The sequence below is a fragment of the Trachypithecus francoisi genome, unplaced genomic scaffold (assembly GCF_009764315.1).
Source record: "Trachypithecus francoisi isolate TF-2019V2 unplaced genomic scaffold, Tfra_2.0 Lachesis_group6, whole genome shotgun sequence".
In the NCBI taxonomy this organism is placed as follows: Eukaryota; Metazoa; Chordata; class Mammalia; order Primates; family Cercopithecidae; genus Trachypithecus; species Trachypithecus francoisi.
The window spans coordinates 26240396-26265675 of NW_022681471.1; the positions used below are offsets into that span (position 1 = coordinate 26240396).

General features: G+C 39.3%; 1 protein-coding gene across 1 annotated transcript in view; it reads right to left on the bottom strand.

Annotated features, from left to right (window-relative positions):
- Positions 1 to 533: 533 nt before the first annotated feature.
- SPRY3 (sprouty RTK signaling antagonist 3) overlaps positions 534 to 25280 on the bottom strand; it is a 141273-nt gene continuing 116526 nt past the window's right edge. The window contains exons 2-3 of the mRNA XM_033200838.1: positions 9114 to 9288; positions 534 to 3551 (exon numbers count right to left, since the gene is read on the bottom strand). Of these exons, the coding sequence (XP_033056729.1) occupies positions 2580 to 3446 (867 nt within the window). The 5' untranslated portion in view covers positions 3447 to 3551; positions 9114 to 9288 and the 3' untranslated portion in view covers positions 534 to 2579. The remainder of the gene's footprint in view (positions 3552 to 9113; positions 9289 to 25280) is intronic.

The following is a 25280-nucleotide window of genomic DNA, read 5'->3' on the forward strand; positions in this document are numbered from 1 at the left end:
GGGATGTCAAGGAGCTATCAAGGAGGAGGGGCTCATGTTATTTTGGGGCCTGAAACTAATAAGCAAACATCCATAGAATAACTTTAGCTCCAGGAACAATGCACTAGTGTCAGAGAATCCTTAGATAACTGAGCTCTAAGCACATTTCAGGCAGAAGCAGAGAAGTGTGTGTTGCTACTCATCACCATCCAGCTTGACCCAGAGAACTGGGCAGAGCTTTTAGGGGTAGATAAGTGTAAAGTACAATCAAGCAGACTTGTAAGATTAAAAAGTTACTTAAAATTGAAGGATCTGAAAGCAACATAAGAGGTTACAGGTATTGGTTTGGGTTTATAAATGTTCCAAGAAGCCTAACCTTATATATGGCACCATTTGCAGCAATATCATTAACATTATTAATAATAATCATAACATATTTATATATACAAAAATAGAGCAAAGCAATTCTAGAAGAGGAGGTGTAAGTGAAGGTGTGGGGCTCTGTGCAGCCCAAATGTCAGTACACTTCAGGAAGATTCAGAACCAACAAAAACTGAGTGGCACATATTTCTGTAATATGTATCCAACGAAGGGACATGGATGTCCCCTCTTCCCTGTGTACGACTATACACTTCTCCCCACTTCTCCACCCTGCAACACACATCCATGCACACTCTAAAAGAGCTGATCTATAAAGTTAGAGTCTGGAGGTCTTAAACTAAGTTGGAGCACCTTGATTTCAAGCAAGTGCCCTCAATCTCTGAATTCCTCAGTGAATTCTGGATTCACTTATAGAGGAAACTGTATAATTCTTGTGTCTTTAAGCAGCAGTCTTTAGGAGCCTGCCATCACCACTGCAGCTTTTTCCCATTGAAGGGGGTCACAGCACAGGCTCTCTGTGTTTTTTAAGAGAGAAGTCAGTTCTCTGAATTATACATCTTTCATCTCAGTTTTTCACTGTTGCTGAAATTTAAGTTCTCAGGCAGCTGCCATTGCAGACAAGCCAGGAGCAAGCACAGTGTGTGCAGCAAAGAGTAGATGCAATGGCGAAGATACAGCTTGGTTAGGGCTTCTTTAAGCTTTTCTTTTCCACACTTGAGCTTCTACAAGGTGACAGAGCCAAAGGTGATGTCCACTGGGGGCAGCCTCAACGTCTGATAGTTAATTAGCTACCCACCATGCACTGGAGAAAGACCACCACATTAACTTAGCATGGTTCCTGAAAAGTAATTGAATGGGAATGGCTTTCTGTCACTGTTAATAGAGCCCTAGGAAAAAGTCCCATGACTCAATGTGGTACAGGGGTAAGAATACCGAACTCGGAGTCAGAAGGCCTATATTCCAGTCCCAATTCTGCTGTTAACTCAGTGTGTGGCCTTGGGCAAGTCCCTTCCTATCTCCAGGCCTCAGTTTTCCCATCTGTAAAATAAGGGCATTGAAGTAGATTAATAGTTAAGATTCCTTCCAGCTCTAACGTTTTCTGACTTTTTATGTCCATTATTAACGCCTGAGCCATGCAGTCTCAGGGAAGTTAGCTTCTAAGAGAGAACATACCTCTGTATCCTTTGCTTTGTTCATTTAGCTATAAAGCACGTCTGCCTTTGGCACTTGGGTCAGACATACAAAGTTATGAGCATCCTGATTTACTGTCCTACTCAGCATGCTAGTGGAATCTGTCAGTACTATAAGTTGATTATTGAGAAAGGGAGAAAAACTCCAACTAGTTAAACCTGGAAATATAAGATAACTTTGCCGCATGTGCTCACAAACAGGTGAGAGTGATTGTGAGCACATACACACATCGGGATACAGACTATTGCTAGTGATCAGTTCATTACAGTAATCCATTTCCCTTAATAAAAATTAGTAAATACTATAGCATAGCAAAGTTTGGCGTCTAAGGAAACATCTATGGAAAAACAGCACTTTTGGACATGTTAGAGAAAGAGGGAAGGTAGAGAGAGACAAATATAGATCAGGCAGAGAAAGGATCAGTCTGAAAAAGAAGGAGGGGAGAAGGAGAAAGGGAGGAAGAAAGAGAAAAAGTAAAAGTAGAGAGGGTGAGAATGAAGGTGAAAAGAATACAGAACAGAATAATGAAAGAGGAGAGAGGAATAAAGAAGGGCAGTAACAGGGAGAAGGGGTCATATTCCCTGGAAGGTTGAACGCTGTTCCACATGTACCTGTGAAAACCATCTTAGCAGAAAGCTTCCAAAGGCACAGCAGAAAACAGAGTGACGATCAGAGCCTGCATCGAGAGGTATTACACTGGGGAGCCCCTAAACCTCCACGTTGCTGGCCCTGTCAGTCCTCAGTGTTCAAACCTCATACCCATATATCACCTGAATTTGCCATGACAGCCATAAGGGCTGAGCTGGCAGGGTGTAAAGACTGAAGAGGAGTGGGATAGATACTGTGAGAAAGAACAAGGCATCCTGCACCAGGATGTACTTGGTCATTCCCCTGACACTGCAGGAACAAAAGAGGAGAGGCCCTAACTTTGGCTAGTTTATCACTCCTTCCCCTCTCCAAAGATGAGGCCTATGCATTACTGATGGGGGCTAGAAGGAGAAAAGCTCTGGATCCACCTTGTTGGAAGGTCATACAGACTTTTCCTGGGCCTTGGGGAAGGGTGCACTACCAGAAGAGATCTTTCTGCACACAGTGTTGGTGTGCCTCTTGCAGCGGCAGCCTGGTCGCCGGAGGCTATCGTAGCCCCGTTGGCACAGATGGAGGCATCCACGGGTAGGCAGGTAGCAGCACAGGCAGGGTAGGAAGAGGGAGATGAGGCTCATGGCTGCCCAGCGGACAAAGCAAGAACTAGGCCCACAAGAGCAGGGCTCATCAGCACAGTTGTCTTCATCATCAGTGGAGCAGTGGTAGAAGAGGCCCTTGACACAGCAGACACAAGTGCCATAATCGAGGAGGCTCTCAGCAGAGCAAAGGCAACGCTGGTTGCACAGCCAGCAGGAGGGGAGAGGGCGAGCTGCTGTGCAGGGGACACACTTGCAGCGCCCACACTCCTCACAGATGAAGAGGTGCTCACTAGGGTGCCCTGCAGATTGCTCAGCTTCTCCCTTCAGAGCACCATCAGCCTTTGGGTGGACCCCTGCTCCAGGCTGGGTTCGGATGATGGATTGGCCTGAAGGTGAGGGTGTAATGCTGGCCAAGAGCCTTTGATCAGAGGCAGTGGTGCTATGAGACATTGAGCTGGCAATGCTAGATTGGCTCAGATGCTGAGGCAAGGGCTGCAGTTGATGGCACTGGCTGAGACTGCGGGGGAGAGAAGTAGGCATGGTAGCCAGAGACCAATCAGACTTGTGGGTTTGCACAATAAGGGAAGGGCTTGAGAGGGCCTGTTTACAGGGGGCTGGAGGCCGTTCCACATAGTCATTGCTAGCATGAGTAGAGCGCAGCTGTTCAATAGGCAGAATTTGTTGAAAATCATCTGTCACCGCAGCATCCATTTTGCCTTAATTTTTAAGCTCTGAGTGGTTTTAAGCCAGGGTGGCACTTATGGTGATAAGAGGAGCCCTTGTAGTTACATGGATCTCAGGGCACATGAGAAAATCCTAGGAGAGAAGGCATAAAAACAGTAAATGAGAACACACAGGCATAAGTACTTTGCAAGAAACCAACAAAGCTCAGGCCCTATCACCACCGCTACCTTCAATTGCTTTGCAGTAATCTTCATGCTACACATTTATTCTGTAATTAACCTCACTTACTTCTTTATAGGCCAATCTGATCATCCCATCCAGACTATAAAGAAGTTTGGGAACAAAGATCAGGTAGTTGATTATTTTTGTATTCCATCAAATGCCTAGTTTCATAGGAGCAGCTAGCTCATTCAGGTACTTGCTAGCAGAGACGTCCAAGCCTTGGGTATCAGAATTCTAATACAAATGGCACCTCGTATTACATGCAAAGGCTATTTTCTGAAGCAATGCTGAAGGAAAAGAGAAAGCCTCAAAAGTCTCCCATGAGAAATTGCTCATATATATATATATATATAACCAATCAAAATTATCTTTTCAGTGTGAATTTATGATAAGCAGTAATACACAGATAAGAAAGGACATTACTTGATTCAGTGAATACAGGCAAGCAAGGAGAATGCAATAAAGGCAGAGATACAGAGGGTAGGAATTAAGCTGTCTGCAGTGTAGTAGAAAAAAAAAGGCTTCCCAAGAGTATAAGGAAGCCAAGACTAATCATCTTGCAGTTCTCTTCACCTTACTGGCTGCTTTAACTTACTAAGGAAGTGATTCTTTTTAAATGGAATGGAGGCTCTAGAATCAAGCTTTTGTACACGTGGGAGTAATACTGGGGATCAAGGAACTATAGAAGACAAGTCCTGAATTATTTCAAAAATCATCTATAATTATACCTATTACTATCCCAAGTCAACTCCATATGATGGGATTTACCAAGCAGAATCTGCTTGGACTTCTTTTCTGTATCACTACCTTACACAATAAACTGACCTTCTTAAAGGACAGTGACATTCTTATACCATCTTTAAGCTAAGTTGAATATCTAGAAAGCATATGCTTGTATTTCCTTTGTACCATAGTCAGGAAGAGGTGGTTGGTCATTCCCTGAAGGATTTTACCACGCCTAGAACTGATGATGATGACCATGGGGAAAATATTGTACAAATAGCAGACTGCTGTATCACACCACTTAGAAGACTGAAGAGCCAAAAAGGTGTAAATGAGGAAACCTAAACACAAATCCAGGAAATATCCTGGAGGCATTAGGACCTAGCAAAACACTAGCACGAATAAAGTATATATTTGAGATCCATCAGATTTCAGGCCTCCTCAAAATAGATCAATTACTCACACTACTGTATGTGATGGATAGCTTGAATGAGTAATAGAATGAACAAGTGAGAGAGGATGGTGCTTGATTAGGTTTCCGTAAGCAAGCAAACACGACACTGAAATGGGCCCAAAGCTCAGTAACAGGAAAAACAAGGACTCAGTGGCTAATAATATGACCAGACTCAGTTGACTTTTGAGGCTATATCCTCATGCAAACCTGATTAGCTGAATTTACATCTGTTCATTATTTGAAAAGATTTAATTTGGTTAAAAATAACCTTTTTGGCATATCACATCAAAGAACCAGTCTGACAAAAATTTCACGTTTTAACTAGTTGTTTTGGTGTTAAATAAATGCATCATAAGAGAATGCAAATAAATATTATGGAAACTCTCAGACTCAAATATTTATGTCACTTTTGTCAAATCACTTGCTTTCTTTGGACCTCAGTTTCACTATCTATGTGAAACTGAAGGATATGTGAAGTGAACAAGGTGATCTTGAAGGACCTTGAGCCATTATGGTCTGTATTTCTTTCTATAACTATACAATTTTCTAAACTATTTCTTTTCATTTATATCTTCTACATCTTCAAGTCCTTGAGGGTAAGGTGGGCAATGTGCCCTTATTTATTTGGGTATTCAAAAGCAAAATGTATGTTTCCTTTATTTACTTGCACTCAAAGGCTCATGCAACCTGCCACCTCTACCTTTGCTGTATCTTTATAGATTCATAGTCTCAGCATTGGAAAGGAACTGGCAGCTTTCATGCAGACACCAAATAAAAAAGGACACATTGTTCATTTGGCTTGGAGGGTATGTAGATGTAGGAACTTGGGACTGGGAAGAGTCTTTTGACAAATTTATGAGAAATAGATTTATGTCCATTGATCAGCTAAAGAATATGTAGAGCCCTGCAAGTCCTTTGTACTGTAAGAACAATAATATACATGCTGAATGCAGTTTAGACTAATTGATTTCCCAAAAGAAACTAGATTCAAAACATATTGAAAATTCCAGGAAGCAATAATTTAAAGGAAGGTATACAAGGTCTTAAAGTTACAGGAGATAAACAGGTGAGATTCCAAAGACAGGATTCTAGGGATGTCGCTAGGTACCTCAGGGACATGCCCAAAAGGTTGAAAGCTAATCTGGGAGGAATCTGGGTCATAATATAAATGACTCAGAAACAATAATGAGAATTATGTTCAAAGGGGAGCAGAAGGGTACATGGTGTTTAGGTTGAAAAGTTGTATTTCAATATTGATTATATTTCTGCAAGATTGATAAATTGAGATGCTTGGTTGGATGATTAAAGGAAGCTGTGGGCATCAGTCTGAAATAATGATGTACTGTCTTGCCTATAAGTAAGGGGACTGACAGGATAAACTTAGAAGGTTTCTTCCTGCTCTGTAAAATCTTTTATTCAAATGGACTCTGGGATCTAATGTGGGAGACCTGCAATAAGTGGACAGTAGGACCTGAATAAAATCAGAATGTTGAGTAGGATTTAAGGATTGAATGACAATAAATTGGTTGCCATTCAGGATGTGCTGAATCTGTCTGGCTAACAGGATGAACTGAAATAGATACTGTACAGGAAGGTAAGAGAGAAAAATATGTTGAGAAAAGGAACAGCAAGACACTGCTGTAGCACATAGGCTAGATGAAAAACTACCACTACATGAATGTTTATGATTTAGAAATCCACCCACTAAAGAGCCATTCATTGTGAGCAGCAACAGTTAAGAAACTGACTGTGCAGTTGGCCAATTCCATATTCTATCGAATGAGAGAGAGAGAGAGAGAGAGAGAGAGAGAATGTACACATCACATATTATTAAATAAGAGCAAAGGTGATTACAGGTCTTGGCTGCACATTGATGGGATCTAGTGATTTTTGTCACGTAGTGCCTCTGCAGTAATGAATGATGCATTGTAAACCCACTCCCATCACAGTCTCTCTGGCCAGGTGCTCATAGCTTCTAAACAGTTTTTCTGTAGCCCTGAATTTGCCTTGTTCAACCTAAAAAAATTTTCTTTTCTTATGCCAATTTAGGGACTAGAAAGCTAAGCCCATTCAAGAAATGCTAATGTTTGTTAATGAAAGAAAATGTATTTTCTCCCTGGAACCTAAAATCTGCCATGTTGAGAATAAAGTTGAAAACTTTCCTATCGAAAGCCCTTCTATGCCAACACCTTAAGACAGTTCTGATTTCTATGGTAAATCCTTTCTGATACAGTATGACTCAATGTTGATTTCAAAGAAGAGTGGGGAAGAGGAGATCCTGGCTCTTGTTTTCTCCCACTCCCGTGGGTTCAATGCTGTTTTGTACCTTACTGTGTAACGGCTCTTAGGTGTGTTGCTTTTTTCTATGCTCTGCTGTTATATACACTCCTTCTCAGAATAACTGAAAGCAAACATAGGGGGAATTTCTGCTTTGGCTTTATATGTTTTCTTAGTTCTACTGTTCCAAAGTCTGCTCTCTAAAAATCCCTCTCTGTGCAAAAGCATTTGCATCTCTATCAAAGCACTCCCCCCTTACAAATACCAAGTTGTATATAGTTTACATTACTAACCTCTCTGCCACTGACTGGGCCTCCCTCCTACCGCATACATCTTGTTGGAGCTGCCAGGTTCTCACCACATTTAACTCTTAACTTGTCACTTTGCTACCCTAGTCCTATTCATTACTTTAATGGTTTCATTAAGACTCATAGCAGTTTATTTCAAACCAGGGAGTCTTGCAGTTTTAAGACCTTGAATTTTAAAAGATATAGGTCTTTTAGTGATGAATGATACAGGGAAAAGTTGTAATACCAAATGAATTCACATACATCTAATCCTGAGGAAAAGTCTAAGAAGAAGCTGGTTGTTCATTTAAGAAGCAGGAATTTTTTTTAAAAACTAAAATCCTTTTACATGACACAAGAAATTTAAGTTCTAGTCCTAATGCTAGCTCTACTTTGCTGTGTGTCTGTAGGCAAATGACCTCTGTTCTGGTCCTGTTTCTTCATCTGCAAAACAAAAGGAGGGTTTTTAAAGGCCTTTCTTGTCCAGATGCTCTAAATTTTATGTTGGGTTTGTTGGTTGCATTTCTCTGTTTCAAGTCTTTAAGGAAGAATTAGTCTCCTTTCCTTTTGGTTCTTTACTTCCTCACTACTCAACTCCTCAACTCTTAAAAAATATCTTCAAATCTAAGTCACTCAGATCACTATCTAGACTGTTTCACAGCTAGAAAGACCTAAAAACAGAACACAAAGAGACAAATATATAGAATGTTATAGTAATGTATTTGTACATGTTTGTTTAGAGGCAAGGAGAGCAAGACCAATATTTCATTGTGGATAAAATGCTAGCCTGTGCCTTATTTGTATTTATGAATGCAGTCGACTTTTTGGAAACATGATTTAACACCTGGTATATCCAAATTCATGTGATAACACATCATGATACAGTGAGGTTTTAATATTCCCAGAAAAGCAACAATAGTTTCCATTTCAAAATAGAGTTTCTGCTTAAGAGTTCAAGGTCTGTTTTCTGTTCATCCAACTTGGTTTGCAGCATGCAGAGGTGAATGATAATTATAATTAGTTAGCTTCATGGAAGTGAGTGTGCAGTAAACCATTGCCCTAGGTCGTATCAAATGCCTATTGGCTAAGTAGACGTGCTCACAGGTTCTCACTTTTGACAACATTTCCATATGCCACACAGCGACATGTGCACACGTACCCAGGCACGGATCCAGAGATTTCTAAATCACTGCTCTGACTCAATGTAAGTGGGGGGTTATGCCGTGTCAGCTTGCGCCATGTCTACCCAGGGCAAGGTGATGTGATGAAATCTGAACGATGCACAGCCCAGACTTGTGAGCCAATAGCAGGCTAGCCCCATGCTGACAGGATGCCCGCTGGGCAGCCAGACTGGCCTTAGCACGGGCTCTCTCTCTGTCCTCCGCTTGGGTGGTTAGGCTGCGTTTTGAAGGGTTTAGGCAAGTACCAAAATGCATTTAAAGGCTAACAGGCTAGAAATTCAATTGACATTCGCCTACAAAAATATTATTTTGAAGTTCTATTTTGATTTACACATTTCTAATATGGATAGTTTTCTGCAAGAGCTGGTTTATTTAAATATTATTTAAAGGGTTTTCATTTTATTTTATCCACGCGCTTGCGCGCGCGCGCGCAAGCGCGCGTACACACACGCACACACAGAGACAGCACAGGATGGCTGGAATGAATGGCAATCTGTGCATTGCATAGAAAGAATTCTGGGTTTTTAAAGAGCTAATTTCTATGGCTTACCTTGAGGAAAGGGCTTATCCATGCTGAGAAAAGCAGAAGAACTAATGCCCCATCTGGCTCAAAGGATCTCTTCTCCTCAGTCTTTAGGTTTCTCCACCTCTCTTCCGAAAGTCTGAATGAAAACTCTTTCACTGGCAGACAGTGGAGCCAGAAACAGAGATAGTTCTGTCTTGTTCTTTGACACAGCAGAGAAAACAGAACATAAAACGAAACAAAACAAAACAAAAACAAAAAAAGGGGGGAGGGGAGAGTCAAACCTGTAGTGGCATATGCTTTGTATAGATTTTACAGGCAGATCTAAATCTTGATGCACGTATTCCCCAAAGAAAGCTCAGCAGGGTAAGTTGTTCACCTCCTCCTCTTTCTCCTCCTCCTCTCTTTCTCCTCCTCCTCCTCTTTCTCCTCCTCCTCCGCCTCTTCTTTCTCCTCCTCCTCCGCCTCTTTCTCCTCCCCCTTCTCCTCCTCCTCCTGTTTCTTTTCCCCCCCTCCTCCAGTATTTTCCTTCCCCTCCTCTTGCCCTCCCCTTTCCCTCCTCCCCTTCTTCCTCCTTTACCTCCTCCCCCTCCTTCTCTTTTGCCTTCGCCTCCGCCTCCGCCTCCACCTCGGCCTCCCTCTCCTCCAATCTGACAGATGAACCGAAGCAGCAGAAACTGCAGTTGTAGACACAGGGTATCTCAACGGAGCAATAGATACCGCCAGTGTGTGATTATTTATATGGCTCAGGGTGCAGTGGGGGCAGGGAGTGGGGTTGCAGTGTGTTCAGCTTAGCTAGCTGGCTGTTTTTGTGAATGTAGATGATTTCTCGAGGTCTTGTGAATGGATTATAGCAGAGGATGGGAAAGAAGGGATTTATTGCTCCTTGTTATAATTTCTTTCTCTCCCCACCCGCCCCCGCCCCGGTGTCGTTTGCTTTCCCGGAGCTGTAGCTCTTAATGCTTGGCTAAGTGGCGTCATCCAGATGAAATTGAATCGACCCATTAAAACTCCCCATAGGAATCTCTGTATCCGGTCCCTGGGTAATGACTGAAACAAAATGTAAAGGAACGTGGGGGTGGGGTGGAGAGTAACAATTTTAAGGAGGTCTCATTTAAATATCTTTGCCAATCACATTTCTATCAATCTACTCAGCCTGTGCGCAGTGATTGCAGCTTCAATAAGATGAAGAGAAAGAGCTTCTCCTTTGTTTAAGGGTTCCTCCCACCTCTTTTCCTCATCTGTTCCCACTTTTTCCAGCCCTAATGATTGTCCATCCATTGCCACTGGGAAACCATTACCCAACCTACTTTCCCTTTAGCATGGCATGCATTCAACAACAAATATTTATTAACTGCCTTCCTTTGTGCTAGGTGTTGTGGATTCAATAAGGAAGACAGACAGCATTCCTGCCTTCATGGAGCCTCCCTGGGACTGAAAATAAAGCAGCCTTGGACATTTTCTCTTAAAGCCAAGGACAAAGCTTTCTGTAAATTACCCTCAGTCCACTGTTTAATTCAATAGGAAAGGATCTTTCTTCTGGGCATCCAGACAGAAGCACTTGGATGACAGCAAGCTTTATATTTAAAATAAAGGAGATCTGATTTCAAGTCCTATTTCAACAGACAAGTGGCAGGAGCTTGGCCATCAACATTCTTAGGATGCTTTGGTTACCTCATCTATAAAATGAGATGGTAAATGGTGACAGTTCAGAGTAAAACAAACTGTGAGTCAGGAAACTGAGATTCTTAATCTTATTCTGACTCCTTGTGTGACCTTAGCAATTTACTTCCCCTCTAGAGTGTCAATTTTTACATTAACATGAGGAGATCTGATTAGGTAATTGCTAACGTCCTTTCTAACTCTGACACTCTGTCATTTACCCTCTCTCAGATGTGTTAAGAAGACAAAAGAAAGCATTTGATTTAAAAAAGTACAGTTGTGGTGTGGGTCTGCATGCTCCTGTGTGTATGTATGTGTTTAAGGTGCTCCAAACAGTTGTGATGACATGTATGTATGTATGTGTGTGTGTGCGTGCATGCATGCCTGTGTATGTGTGTGTGTGTAACTTCAAAACAAATCCAACTCTCTTTTCCCATTTGGAATTTCTAGTCAAGAGATTTTCCTACGTAAATTCTCTTTTGTGGTCATACCTTTTCCTTACTCTTAACATTGGCTTGAGCTTATCAAGATCATGAAAACCCTTAAAGCTAAACTGTAGGTTCATCTACAGAAGAAAATATACTTGCTGACATATTTATTCACCCACTTATTCAACAAATATTTATTGCACATTAACTATGTGTCAAGCACTGTACTAACTAGATTCAGGTCAAACAGATCAGGGTTCAAATTTTTGCTCCTCAACCTGGGAGCTACCTCACTTTAGGCAATTCAATTCACCTCTCTGGCATATAGCAAGCACCCCATGGATAGTAGCTATGAATGTTAAGAAATTGTTCTTGCTCTAATGTAACCCATAGGAGAGGCAAGAGATGATTTCAATTTGAAGCCCTTTTATTTTTTAAAGTCTAACTTGAAAGTAGAATAGCTGGGTTGCCTAATTGCTTTCCCTCCTTTACTCTGTGGGCCTATATTAAGGCAACAATGAAAACAATTGGGATTATTCAACCTTCTTACCTCTTAGGATTATACCCATGACAAAAAAAAGTTAAATTGATGATCATTCATTCATTCAGCCTGCTATGGGCCACTTACTAAAGGCTAGTAATTCAACAGTTAGATTTCCTGCACTCCTGGAATTGACATTCAAGTGTGCAGGGTGACATGTTTACTCTTTGCCAGGTGCTGTTCTATGAATTTTACATGTTTTAACCTATTTAATTCTTACAACAAACCTATGAGGTACATTTATGAATTGTACTGATTTTTAAAATGAGAAACCAAGGTCCAAAGACCTCAAGTAACTTGTCCAAGTTAATTTGCAATTTGCAGATCTAGGATTTTAACTCAGGCTGACACTCCAGAGCTTGTACTTTTAACCACTATACCACAGTATCAAACCATCTGCAAATCCCTTCAGGGATTTTTGTTCTAACTTTTTAAAATTATTTGGTAAATGCTATGGTCTGAATATTTGTGTCTCTCCAAAATTCCTATGTTGAAACCTCTCCACCAATATGATAATATTAGGAGGTGGGGCCTTTGGGAGGTGATTAAATAATGTACGTGGAGCCCTCATGAATGGGATTAGTTCTCTTATAAAAGAGGCCCCAAACACCTGCCTTGCCACTTCCATCACGTGAGGACACAGCGAGAAGGCGCTGTCTATGAGGAAGTACGACTCCTCCAGACACTGGTAACACCTTAATCTTGGACTTCCCAGCCTTTACAACTGTAAGAAATACCTTTCTGTTGTTTATAAGTTATCTAGTCAAAGGTGTTTTGTTACAGTAGCCCAGTAAGACTAAGATAATATTCCTGGATATTCTATAGGCCTAGCAGTCACTTATTGCAAGAAAAGCCTTGTCTAATCAACTCTCTGTTCAAAAGACTAGTTTAGAACAGATTTGTCCTCTTCTTTGTGCTCCAGAGGCCCCCTTTGTGCTTACCACCATTGCAGAACTTATCACCCTTTATTATAATTGTCTGTCTCCCAATTTAGACAGTGATCTCTTTGAGGGCAGATATAATATTTATTATATTTGTCTTCACTGCACATCCCCAAGGCCTAGCATACTGATCAGTAAATTAATACTTATTGAATGAATGGATAACCAGTTTTTGGAAATCTACATGAATATCTTTATTTGTTCTTTAAGCTGTTTTGTTTTTAAAAGACAAATTGAAGTTCCATGATTTTTGATAGGCTATCACTATAGTACAATTATATACAGAAATTTGATGGTGAGACATTACCAAGCTCGCTATGTATTGCCTGACAACTTCTTTTACAAACTTGTTACATTCTTGTAGCAGTGCACTTCAGAAAATTTGTTTTCTTAGCTCCTTAGTTAATGGTGTGCTCTTCAGAAAACATATTTTGACAGATTCACTGAGTTGTCCAAGATCATGCACCTAGTAAGTGACAGTGTTGGGCCTAGAAGTGAACACAAGTCTCCTGTTTCCCAATCCAATGCCTTCTTTCTCTTTTTAAGGCACCTTGCTGACATTAATTCAATTCCAGTTGAATTTGGATATGTTGTCTCAGCACAGATCAACACATCTATTTCTGAAAGCCATTGATTTTCAATAAATAAATAAGTAACCTTGAAGGACACCAGAAAAGTCACCCTGCCTTGGAAATATCTTCTTTACTAAGTCTGTTTTAGAAATCTCTGAGTCATGATTTTGTAATGAATAAAATACATCTTTCCACGCTTTGTAGTAACTGGTTGTTCAGATCATTTCTGATATGAGAGTTAACTCAAAAACATATTGAAAGAAGGCAGAGTATATCTAACAGAGCATACTGAAAAAGAGACTATGGCATGGGTGAAAGTGATGAAGGAGTTACAAATGTTGCAATAAATTAGATAGGCAAGGATTCATAGAGGAATTGAGATCTGGGCAGAAAATGAATAACCATATATAATTCACATGAAGGGTACATGCGGAAAGCTGGAGTGGTAGCAATGTGCATGGAGTCTGCGAAGAGTGAAACATTCAGACTGTCTTATGTAAGAGGTATATTGAAGAGAGGATTGGAATATATAATGTTGGAGAATAACTCGAATGACAGGCAATTTAGACTTACTGCTCTGGGAATTAGAAATACATTTTAGAACAAAGGAATAAAGTATGAAAATAAGCCACATTTAAGAAAGATACATTGGGCATGATATATAGAAGTGGGGATATACTAGAGTCAGGTCAGCCAAATTGGGGTATTTTGGAGTAATCTAAACAGAAAATGATAAGGGCCTGATTAGGGAATTGACAGTGAGAATGGGAAGTAAGGATGAGATGTTTTCAGTTGAATATGGTAATGGCAATGATACCATTGCCATACTGAGAAGTTGGAAGGGAGAGTCAGTTTAAAGGAATAAATATACGATATTAGGGTTGTAAAGAACTTTGGTTGGGGTATGATTAATCCTGTCACCCAGGTAGTAAGCAGGCTATCCAATAGTTAGTTTTTCAACCCTTTATCCTTTCCCTCCCTCCCTCCTCTAGCAGTTCCCAGTGTCTGCTGTTGCAATCTTTGTGTCCATGAGTACCCAATGTTAAGCTCCCACTTATAAGTGAGAACATGAGGGTTTTGTTGTTGTTCCTGTATTATTTCACTTAGGAAAATGGCCTCCAGCTGCATCCATGTTGCAGCAAAGAACATGATTTTGTTCTTTTTTTTTTTTTGTGGTTGCATAGTAGTCCATGGTGTACCATATTTTCTTTATCCAATCCATTGCTGATGGGCACCCAGGTTGATTGATTCCATGTCTTTGCCATTGTGAATAGTGCTACAAAGAACATATGAGTGCATGTGTCTTTCTGGTAGAATGATTTATTTTCCTTTGGATATATACCCAATAATAGGATTGCTGGGTTGAATGGTGGTTCTATTTTAAGTTTTTTTTCAGAAACCTCCAAACTGCTTTCTACAGTGGTTGAACTAATTAATATTTATATTCCCACTGACAGTGTGTAAGTATACTCTTTTATCTGCAGCCTTGCTAACATCTGTTGATTTTTGACTTCTTAATAATCGCCATTCTGACTGGTGTGAGACCAACCTCAATTATAAAATTGTATTCAAAACCACAAGCTACCTGCTTATCCTGATTTCTCTTTTATTTGAGATGACATCACAAATGCTTTAGTTACACAAGTTTGAAACTTTAGCATCTATTTAACCTTTCTCTCTGTTAGCCTCCACTCATAACTGAATCAGGTATTATTGTTTCTGCCTCCAAATAGTCCAAAGACTACATCAAATACTATTTTCTCTACAATATAATTCATTGTCTCATCATCCAGAAATACCTCTGAACTCTCATGACAATGTAGTTATACTTCTCTTACGGTATTTATCACTTACTAATTTGTACTGTAGTAACTTATGTATATGTCTTATCTTTCCAACTATAATTAGTTCCTTGAAGATTTGTATATGACCCCTTCAAGGTACTGTTTACTGTGATTTTCATAAGATAAACTCTTGTTGAGAAAAACCAGGAAATACCAAGTTAGTGGCAGAGCCAGGAGTAGAATCCAAGTCTCCTGACACTTGGTCTAGTTTTCCTTTCACTATACCATAAATAGGGAAGATAATGAGATCTTTGAGTTATTCTTCAGAAGTGTTGAATTTGAGGTAAAGATGAGACATTTTCAAGTAGGAATATTGGTACAAAGTTAGAGATATGGTACTAGAATTTGAGTGATAAGACAGGAAAGGAACTTGAGGAACTTTAAGGCTTGTTAACATGAAAGAGATCATTGGAGTTTTGAAAATGGATGAAATTGCTGAGGTAGAGGAAAGGGAGAATGAAAAGGACTGTGTTGCCATGTGGAACAGTTAGAGAACAAAAGGATAAAGAAGAATCATATAGCCAACAAACATATGAAAAAATGCTCCATATCACTAATCATCAGAAGAATGCAAATCAAAACCACAATGAGATACCATCTCACACCAGTCAGAATGGCTACTATTAAAAAATCAAAAAAAAAAAAAAAAAAGGTGCTGGGAAGGCTACACAGAAAAGGGAACACTTACGCACTGTTGTTGAGAATGTAAATTAGTTCAACCACTATGGAAAGCACTTTGGAGATTTCTCAAAAAGCTTAAAATAGAACTACCATTCGACCCAGCAATCCCACTATTGAGTATATAACCAAAGGGAAATAAATTGGTCTAGCAAAAAGACACATGCATGTGCCTGTTCATCACAGTACTATTCACAATAGCAAAGACATGGAATCAACCTAGGTGCCCATTAGTGGTAGACTGGATAAATAAAATAAGGCACATATACACCATGGAATACTATGCAGCCATGAAAAAGAACAAAATCTTTTTTTTTTTTTTTTTTGAAGCAACATGGATACAGCTGGAAGCCATTATCCTGAGCAAATTAAATCAGTAACACAGAACCATATACCTCATGTTCTCACTTATAAGTGGGAGATAAACATTTGGTGGACAGAAAGATGGGAACAATAGACACTAGGGACGCCAAAAGAGAGGAGACAGATAGGAAGACAAGGGCTGAAAAACTACCTATTGGGCACTACGCTCACTACCTAGGTGACAGGATCAATCATACCCCAAACCTCAGCATCACGCAATATGCCAATGTATCAAACCTGCACAAGTACCCCTTGAATCTAAAATGAAAGTTGAAATTAAAATAAGAGGAATCAGTGAAGAAACAAGAGAAGGAGTAAGTAGATGTTAGAAAGGAATCAGGATAGCACATTGTCACAGAAGAGTAGAGAGAGTTTCAATAAAGATGGGGTAGTCAAAATGGGCTAATGGTGAAGAGAAATTAGGATAAGTAATTTAAAGCATTCAAATTTTTTTAGCCCCAAAGAGCTATTGGTGACTTATTGAAAATGGTTTTGGTGGTGGGGTAAAATGTCAAATCTCATAATTTAGTAGGAAAGCTAGCCAATAGACAAATGTAATAAAAGGTGACAAGTGTTTTGGAAAGGAGCAGAGAGGAAATATACCTAATCCAGTACTGAGGAGGTTATAAAATGCTTACAAGAAAAAGTGATATTTAAATATAAATTTGGCCAGGTGTGGTGGTTCATGCCTGTAATCCCAGCATTTTGGGAGGTTGAGGCGGGTGGATCACTTGAGGTCAGGAGTTTGAGACCAGCCTGGCCAACATGGCGAAACCCAGTCTCTACTAAAAATACACAAATTAGCCAGGCGTGGTGGTGGGCGCCTGTAATCCCAGCTACTCGGTAGGCGGAGACTGCAGTGAGATTGTGCCACTGCGCTCCAACCTGGGTGACAGAGTAAGACTCAAAAAAAGAAAAAAAAGAATTAATAAGGTCCATTGACAGCAGAGAAATGGCATGCACAAAGATATAAAGATGTCAAAATAACATATTTCTAAACCATTCTAAGAGGGTCCCCTACACTCCGCGTGAGCAAATTAGAAGCAGAAATTTTCTCTAGAAGGTTACGCATTGCATGATTTATTTATATTCCTAGAATGTACTGAACTTATTTAGGATTTTACTACATTGTAGCAAGTGGAAATAGACATAAAGAACCAACTTTATGTGATAGTCCAATATAGTGTTAAAAGTAATCATTATCAGGAACTTCATCCATTAATCCAATCAATTCTCTCTTATAACTCATTTTCTCTTGTTTTGTTTTATAAAACACAGGCTTCCACACAAATTTTGAAAGTCTTTCCTCATTCTCTTTCTCCCAGGACACATCCCAAATCCATTTGAGAGCCTGAAAGTTCCTATAGGAGGCCAGCTCTATCCATATTCTATTGAAGTCAGCAGGAGCTCTTTAGAAGTGCCAGATAAAAAGCTGATCTGTGGACATCCTGATTCAGCAGTGGTGACACCAGAATTGTAAGCAATGCCAAGGGAACATAGATTCTTAACTGAAAAGCCTATGGGGGTGGAGATAACTATTTTCTTGTCACAGAAGCTGACAAATAGTTTAGGAGCAATATTACCAATAATGGAAGTGTGTGAGGGAGGGACAAAGTGGTTTTATGTAGAGAAAACTGGACCTACGTGCTGTGTGGCTTTGGCAAGTCATTCTTCATCTCTAGGCCCTATTTTCCTTATCTGTGACACAGTAAGTTTGAATATAAAACAAACATATATGCAGTACATACTTAAGGTAAGGCAATATACTTGATATGTGAGATACAGAAATGAATGTGACACGGTATGCCATGTAGTAGGTTATCAATACATATTGGTTGAATGTATAAATGAATAGTTTTATCCTCTTATTACTCACAGTCTGCTAAAACAAAAGGACAGAAGAGCAGAGGGGTTAAATAATGATGGGCTAGCCAAAATGGCCTAATACTGAAGAGAAATACAGTTATATAACATATAAACTGCAATAGAATCTGTCAATAAATCAAGTCAGAGATGACTGTGGACTGAATCATTGTAGGGACTGTGTGGATGAAGAAAAGTTGATGATTGGTAGAAGGCAGAATAAACAAGATTTAATGACTTATGTGGGGTGTTAGTAGTTCCATTAACTGAGATATGGAGGAAATATAAGAAAGCTTTAGGTACATTGGGTTTCAGGTGCCCATATAATGTCTAGATGGTAATATAGGTAATATTATACATGGGTTCTGAGCTTAGAAGAGGATCTGGATCAGGAATAGAAATATGGACATCAGCAGGGCACATATTTAAGCCATGTGAATGGATGACCCTAGCCAGAGAGAGTGTGTAAAATGTTAGAGTGATAGAAAGGTAGAGGTTGAAACCTTGGAGAGCACCTATATTTAAGGAGTTGGCAGGAAAAAAGCCCATAAAATATACTGAGAAGGAACAGGAAGAAAGCTGGCAGGAGAATCATGTGTGTGGTACCTGGAAGCCAAGGAAGTAGAATATTTGAAGTTAAGAATGATTAACTATTAATTCCAACAGAGTGGTCATATGAGATATATAAAGTATCTACTGGATTTGGCAATTGGAGATTACTACTAAATTTGGTGGAGGTGCGTGCTTCTTTTTAGAGTGTGATTCTCAGGCAGGGCTGCACATCAGAATTACATAGGAACTTTATCAAGCTATATACTCTGGCTCAGACCTCTAGTTGAACTCTAGACCCACATATCCAACTACCTATCAAGCAGCTGTACTCATTATTTTATATATGATGGTTATGAAAAGTCTCTCTCACTAAGTGACATTGAGGTGAGTGTCACAGTGAGGGAGCAAGCCATCCAGCTATATGGGGAAGGCTTTTCCCATAGAGAGGAAACAGTAAATGCAAATTCCTGAGGTCAGAATGTGCTTGATGTGTTCTAGGAGGAGCAAAGAGATCAGCATGCCTATGCCTAGAGTGGAAAGGGTGAGGGAAGATTGGTAGCAAATGAAACCAGAGAGGTAGCAGAGCGTTATATCACGTGGAGTCTTGCAGACCATGTTAATATTTTGCATTTTACTCAGGGTGGGCTGAGAAGATATTGTAGGGTTTTGTGCAGAGGAATGATGAATATGACTTATGATTTTAAAAAGATCTCTCTGGCTGCCCTGTAGAATATATATTCAGAAGAGGGGTTTATGTTGGAAGCAGGAAGACAATTAGGGAGCTATTGCAACTGTCTAGATGAGAGAGTGGTAACAGTGGAAGTGATGAATTCAAGTTAGAAGTTAAAATTCTGGTTATATTTTGTCCCATCAAAATACCCATTTTCTAGTTTTTCTTTTCTCATTCAGTGAAAGGCATCACCTATATTTTCCCAACACAATGTATGTTGTTTGTATTTGTGTGTGTGTATATCTAATGTACCTGTAAGTCTCTTTGTCTCGTAAAGGAGCAGTAGAGGGCATTGTACTTATGAATACAATTATATTTATTCCTATTGGAAAAGGAAAACTTTCTCCTCATTTCCATCCTCCTCCACATGCATTCTGTTTTTGATAGCTCAAATAGTGAATTCTCTGTCTTTTCCTAATGTATCCTAACCTGTGCCTGTCTGCATGCCCTATGTGAGTTCCCTAAGTCACACAAGCATGACATCTCCAAAGAGAACTTACCTCTATGACACTTATCAGATGCTTCAAATATATCTTTATATATGGCCTGTCATACTTCTGACGAGGTCCTTATGTCTACAGTGGTATGCCAGATGTGTACCATGGATGTGGTGAATATTGCATCAAGCATCTGGCTACATGGTATTTAGATTCTGGTATTAACTTAGCAGGATACTTTCCTGCTCCACATACACACCAACATATACTTCAATTTTCTCAGCTGTATAACTTATTTTCTCATTAATCAGAAGTTTTAAAACTTAGGGATGGGACAAGGAGATAAAGTGGGGCAAGTCCTTGTGAATGTCAGAAACTCTGAGGTAGCTGACATGACCATGTTCCACTCTCCTCTATAAGGAAGGCCAGCATGCTGCAGGTGACAACAGTGCAGAGGATTGCTTTCAGTTCTGGGAGCAGTTTATTTTCAGAACTGACATCCTACCCAGTACTAAATATAGCCAATCTCTTCCTTTCAAACAAGAGTTTCTTTTCTGTTAAACTTCAATACAGCTCTTAGCTCTGTATTACAAGGTCTCCCCCAACCATCCTACCTTCATGAACTTTATTCTTGTTATACTCTCTCTCCCCAGTCACCTACTTTCCTCTCCCTGGCCTCTTTGGTTTCTCCTCCTTCTAACGTTCTTCTCTTTTCTATTCGTCTTCTGTGCTTTCTTGGAGTCTTTCACTATCTCCCTCTGGCACTTTCCTCTTCATGCCCCCAACTTTTAAAAAGGGAATCCCTTAGGAACACTCTCTCCAACAAGCCAAGAAAATGCAGATGCCCAAAGGCTAAAAATAAGATGTTTTGTTTGCTTATTTTAAAATCTTCCCAGGCTGGAGACAGATCTCCTTATATGCCAACTGTTTGACATATAATATTAATGATGTCCTTGCATTTATTGAGCATTTACAGTGTATTGTTTCAGGAATTTTATATACATATTCTCACAAAAATCCTCTAAGGAAGGTGCTAAAATAACTCACATTTTAGAATGGGGCAGCTGAGGCCAAGAGAGGTAAAGGCATGTTTTAGGCAAAACAGCAAATATATAGCATAAATGAGATTTGAACCCAAGCAGTTTAACTCCAGAGCCCATACCCTCAACTCCCATGCCACACTACTTCTCTACATTAGGGTTAATGTCTATTGTATGCCTTCTAATAAAGAGGGAGTAGTTACAGGGGAAGGAAGATTGAAGATTGGGAAGCATCTAAAATAGCTCTGAGCTGATAAAGAAGATTAACTTTGGTTTTAATAAAGTAAAATGTGAAGAAATTTAAAGACATTGGGGTAAAAGATTAAACTGGGATGTGTTCACTTTCACTTTTTACTGCAGAATTCTGAGATTTAGGCACTAGTAATCTCATTGCTCTCCATTTAGACTATGTGAGTTCACCAGGACTCAAACAATTTTTACATTTTTTGTAGATATATTGCAAATTCTGCACTGTTATGGGGCAAATGGTAGAGTGGTTATATCGATACAATGGATTACTACTCAACAAATGACTTATTTTTTCCACTGCTGTTACCCAACAGCCTGCAGAGGGTGTGTGTGTGTGTGTGTGTGTGTGTATGTGTGCGTGCGCGTGCACGCGCACACGTGTGTGTGTATGCACACAAAATTATTTTTGCAATTATGTATATATCCATTTGTAACAAACTTCCAGAGCAAATTCTCTATTTAAAATACACACAGACACACACACACAAGTTCAATGCACAAAAGTAGTTGTATATCTATATACTAGCAATGAACAACCTGAAAATGCAATTAAGAAAAATAATAGTCTTTTCAACAAATGGTGCTGGAACAACTGAATAGCCACATGCAAAATAATGAAGTTGGACTCCTACTTCAAATCATATGCTGTACAAAAAATTAACTCAAAATCATAGACATAAATGCATGAGCCAGAACTACAAAACTCTTAGAATAAAACATAGGAGTAAATATTTGTGACCTTCGATTAGGCAAAGTATTCCTAGATGCAACAAGAAAAGCACAAGTGACAAAAGAAGAAATAGATACATTATGTTTCTTCAAAATCAAAACCTTTTTTTCCTGCCAAAAATATAATCAATAATGTGAAAATGCAGCCCACAGAATAGGAGAAAATGTTTGCCAGTCATATATCTGATAAGGAACTTGTATCCACCATAGATAAAGATCTTCAACTCAACAACAAAAGCAAAGAACCAAATCGAAAAATGGGCAAAGGATTTGAATAGACATCTCTTCAAAGACACACAAATGGCCAATATGTGCATGAAAACATGCTCAATAACATCAGTCATTAGGGGAATGCAAAGCAGAAACAAAATTAGATATGACCTAACACCCACTAGAATGGCCAAAATCAAAACAACAATCACACGTGGTAGTGAGGATGTGAAGAAACTGGAAGCCTCATACATTGCTGGTGAGATTGTAAATCTCCCAGCACTTTGTGAGTAGTGCAGCCACTTTGGAAGACAGTTTGGAATTTTCTTGAAATGTTAAACATGAAGTTATCATATGATCTAGTAATTCCATCCCTAGATACATAACCAAAAAAGTTGAAAACGTGTCTATACAAAAACATGTACATGAATGTTCAATAGGATTATTAAGAATAATTGTTGAAAGATTGTTCAGCAGGACTGGCTAAACAAAACGTGACCTATCCATACAATGGAATATTTTCTAGATTCAAAAAGAATGAACCACTGATACATCCTACAATATGAATGAACCTTGAAAACATCACAATAAATGAAAGAAGCCAGACACAAAAGGTCATATATTATAATATTCAATTTATGTGAAATGTCCAGAAAATGCAAATCCATAAAGAAAAGTCAATTTGTGGTTTCAGGGGCTGAGGGAAAGGAGAAATTGCGAGTGACTTCTAATTGGTACAGGGTTTCTTTTTGGGTTGATGAAAATATTATGGTATTAGATAGTGGTGATAGTTGCACAATGTTGATAATATACTAAAAACTATTAAATTGTGCACATTGCATGGGTGACTTATTGCATGTGAATTACATTTCCACAAAACTGTTTTTTAAAGAATACAGTTGGGAGACTGTTTAGTCCTCATGCAAACAGACTCCTGTTATATTCGACTCTTCTCTTTGCCAGAAGTACCAGTTTCTAACTCATAAACATTTAGATTGTTTTCAGACTTTTGGTATTACAAAAATGCTGCAATAAATATCTTTTACATGTATTTTGGACATTTGTGCTAATATATCTATAGCACAAATTTCTAAAGTAAAAATGCTGGGACAAATACATGTTTTGAAATTTTGATTAATATTGCCAAATTGCTCTGCAAAAAGCTTACACCAATTTACAGAGTTTAGGAGAATGCTCATTTTCTCACACTCTTGGCAACCAAGTATATTATCAAATTTCTCAACCTTTTTCTATCTGAGAAGTAAAAACTGATATCTTGAGTTTTAAAAAATTTGAGTGAGATTCAATACTTTTAAATATAATATTGGCTATTTATATGTCCATTTTGAGAACTGTATTTTCTTGTTCTTTGTCCATTTTTTCTATTGAATTTTTCTTATGGATCTGTAAGAACTTAATAGATACATTTAAATATCAATAGTATATATAAATATCAAGGCATTAAACCTCTAGCATAAACATTACTTTTTTATCACTTTGCCATTGGTCTTTTTAATTAACTTATAATACTCCATGCTTTGCAAATGTTTTAAATTGTTATGCAGTCAAACTCATAGATCATCTTTTCCATTATGGAAAAGCCCGGCTAATTCTCGTGCTTTTTTTTAGTAGTTCTTATCTTTTGATGATTTCATATTTTTGATAGCTCTTTGATCCATTTCAGTTAATTTTGGTGAAAGGGTGAGTTAGCGATCCAGTTAGAGCTACCCCATAGGGATGTGTAGCTTATGTGCTACACCAAGGTGCTTGGAAGAGGATATTCACTTTGAATTTAAAGTTTAAAATTTTTACCAGAATCTGTCCAGGCATATGTCATTCTTCCGATTATTGCTACTTGAGACTTGCTGGGCTCTATCAATCTGAAGACTTAAGTCCTTTTTCAATTTAGGAAACTTTAGTCCATTATTTGATTTCTTCATCCCTCCTTTCCTTTTCCTTTCCTTTATTTTATTTTATTTCCCTTCTCTTGTTTTCCTTTTCTTTCCAACTCTCATTAAATAGATATTGGGATTCTCATAAATATCTCTCTTACTTTTTTTCATACAATTTCCTTTTTTTTTTTATGTTGCATCCTGGTAGAATCACTATGTCCAATCTTCAACTAAGTAATTCTGTTTTTAGTTGTGTACATACCACTAGTCACCCTTTAGTAAGGGGAAAATTTTTTTGGCAATTGTGTTTTCTTTTTTGTTTTTTTTGTTTTTTTTTTTTTTGAGAAGGAGTCTCGCTCTGTCGCCCAGGCTGGAGTGCAGTGGCCGGATCTCGGCTCACGGCAAGCTCCGCCTCCCGGGTTCACGCCATTCTCCTGCCTCAGCCTCCCGAGTAGCTGGGACTACAGGCGCCCGCCACCTCGCCCGGCTAGTTTTTTGTATTTTTTAGTAGAGACGGGGTTTCACCGTGTTAGCCAGGATGGTCTCGATCTCCTGACCTCGTGATTCGCCCGTCTCGGTCTCCCAAAGTGCTGGGATTACAGGCGTGAGCCACCACGCCTGGCCTGGCAATTGCATTTTTAATTTAAAAAATCGATATAGTGGGCGCGGTGGCTCAAGCCTGTAATCCCAGCACTTTGGGAGGCCGAGACGGGCGGATCACGAGGTCAGGAGTTCGAGACCATCCTGGCGAACACGGTGAAACCCCGTCTCTACTAAAAAATACAAAAAAACTAGCTGGGCGAGGTGGCGGGCGCCTGTAGTCCCAGCTACTCGGGAGGCTGAGGCAGGAGAATGGCGTGAACCCGGGAGGCGGAGCTTGCCGTGAGCCGAGATCCGGCCACTGCACTCCAGCCTGGGCGACAGAGCGAGACTCCGTCTCAAAACAAACAAACAAACAAACAAAAACAACAACAACAAAAATCGATATAGTAAACGTTTGTCATATTTGTGTCTGACCAACATATCATGTATAGCCTTTCTATATTTGGAAAAAATTCTTACATTATAATATTTACCTCTTAAGTGTAGAAGTCAAAACTGAAACTTCTGTGTTGAAACTACAATGTAGGAATATGACTTATGTTCGCCCTCACATAAGACTTTGATTCAGAATTGAAGCCATGCAGAAGGTAGAACTGTATGGTTTCCATTGTTAGAATAGATAGCAGCAAAGGGACTTGACTTTGGGGGATGGCAGAGATTGCAAGGTCAAGTTCTTAATAAAGTAGTGGCATCAGTGCTGGCAGCAGTAGCTGTTGCAGTAAAGTCAATTTCTTGGCATCTAACTGCAGGAGCAACAGTTTTTCTTATCAGGGCAGTGCTGTGGCAATAGTCCTGGACATTATTTCTGGAAGCTGAACCTCAAGCTTGGTTTGCCAGCCTTCCTTCAATAAATAGCTATA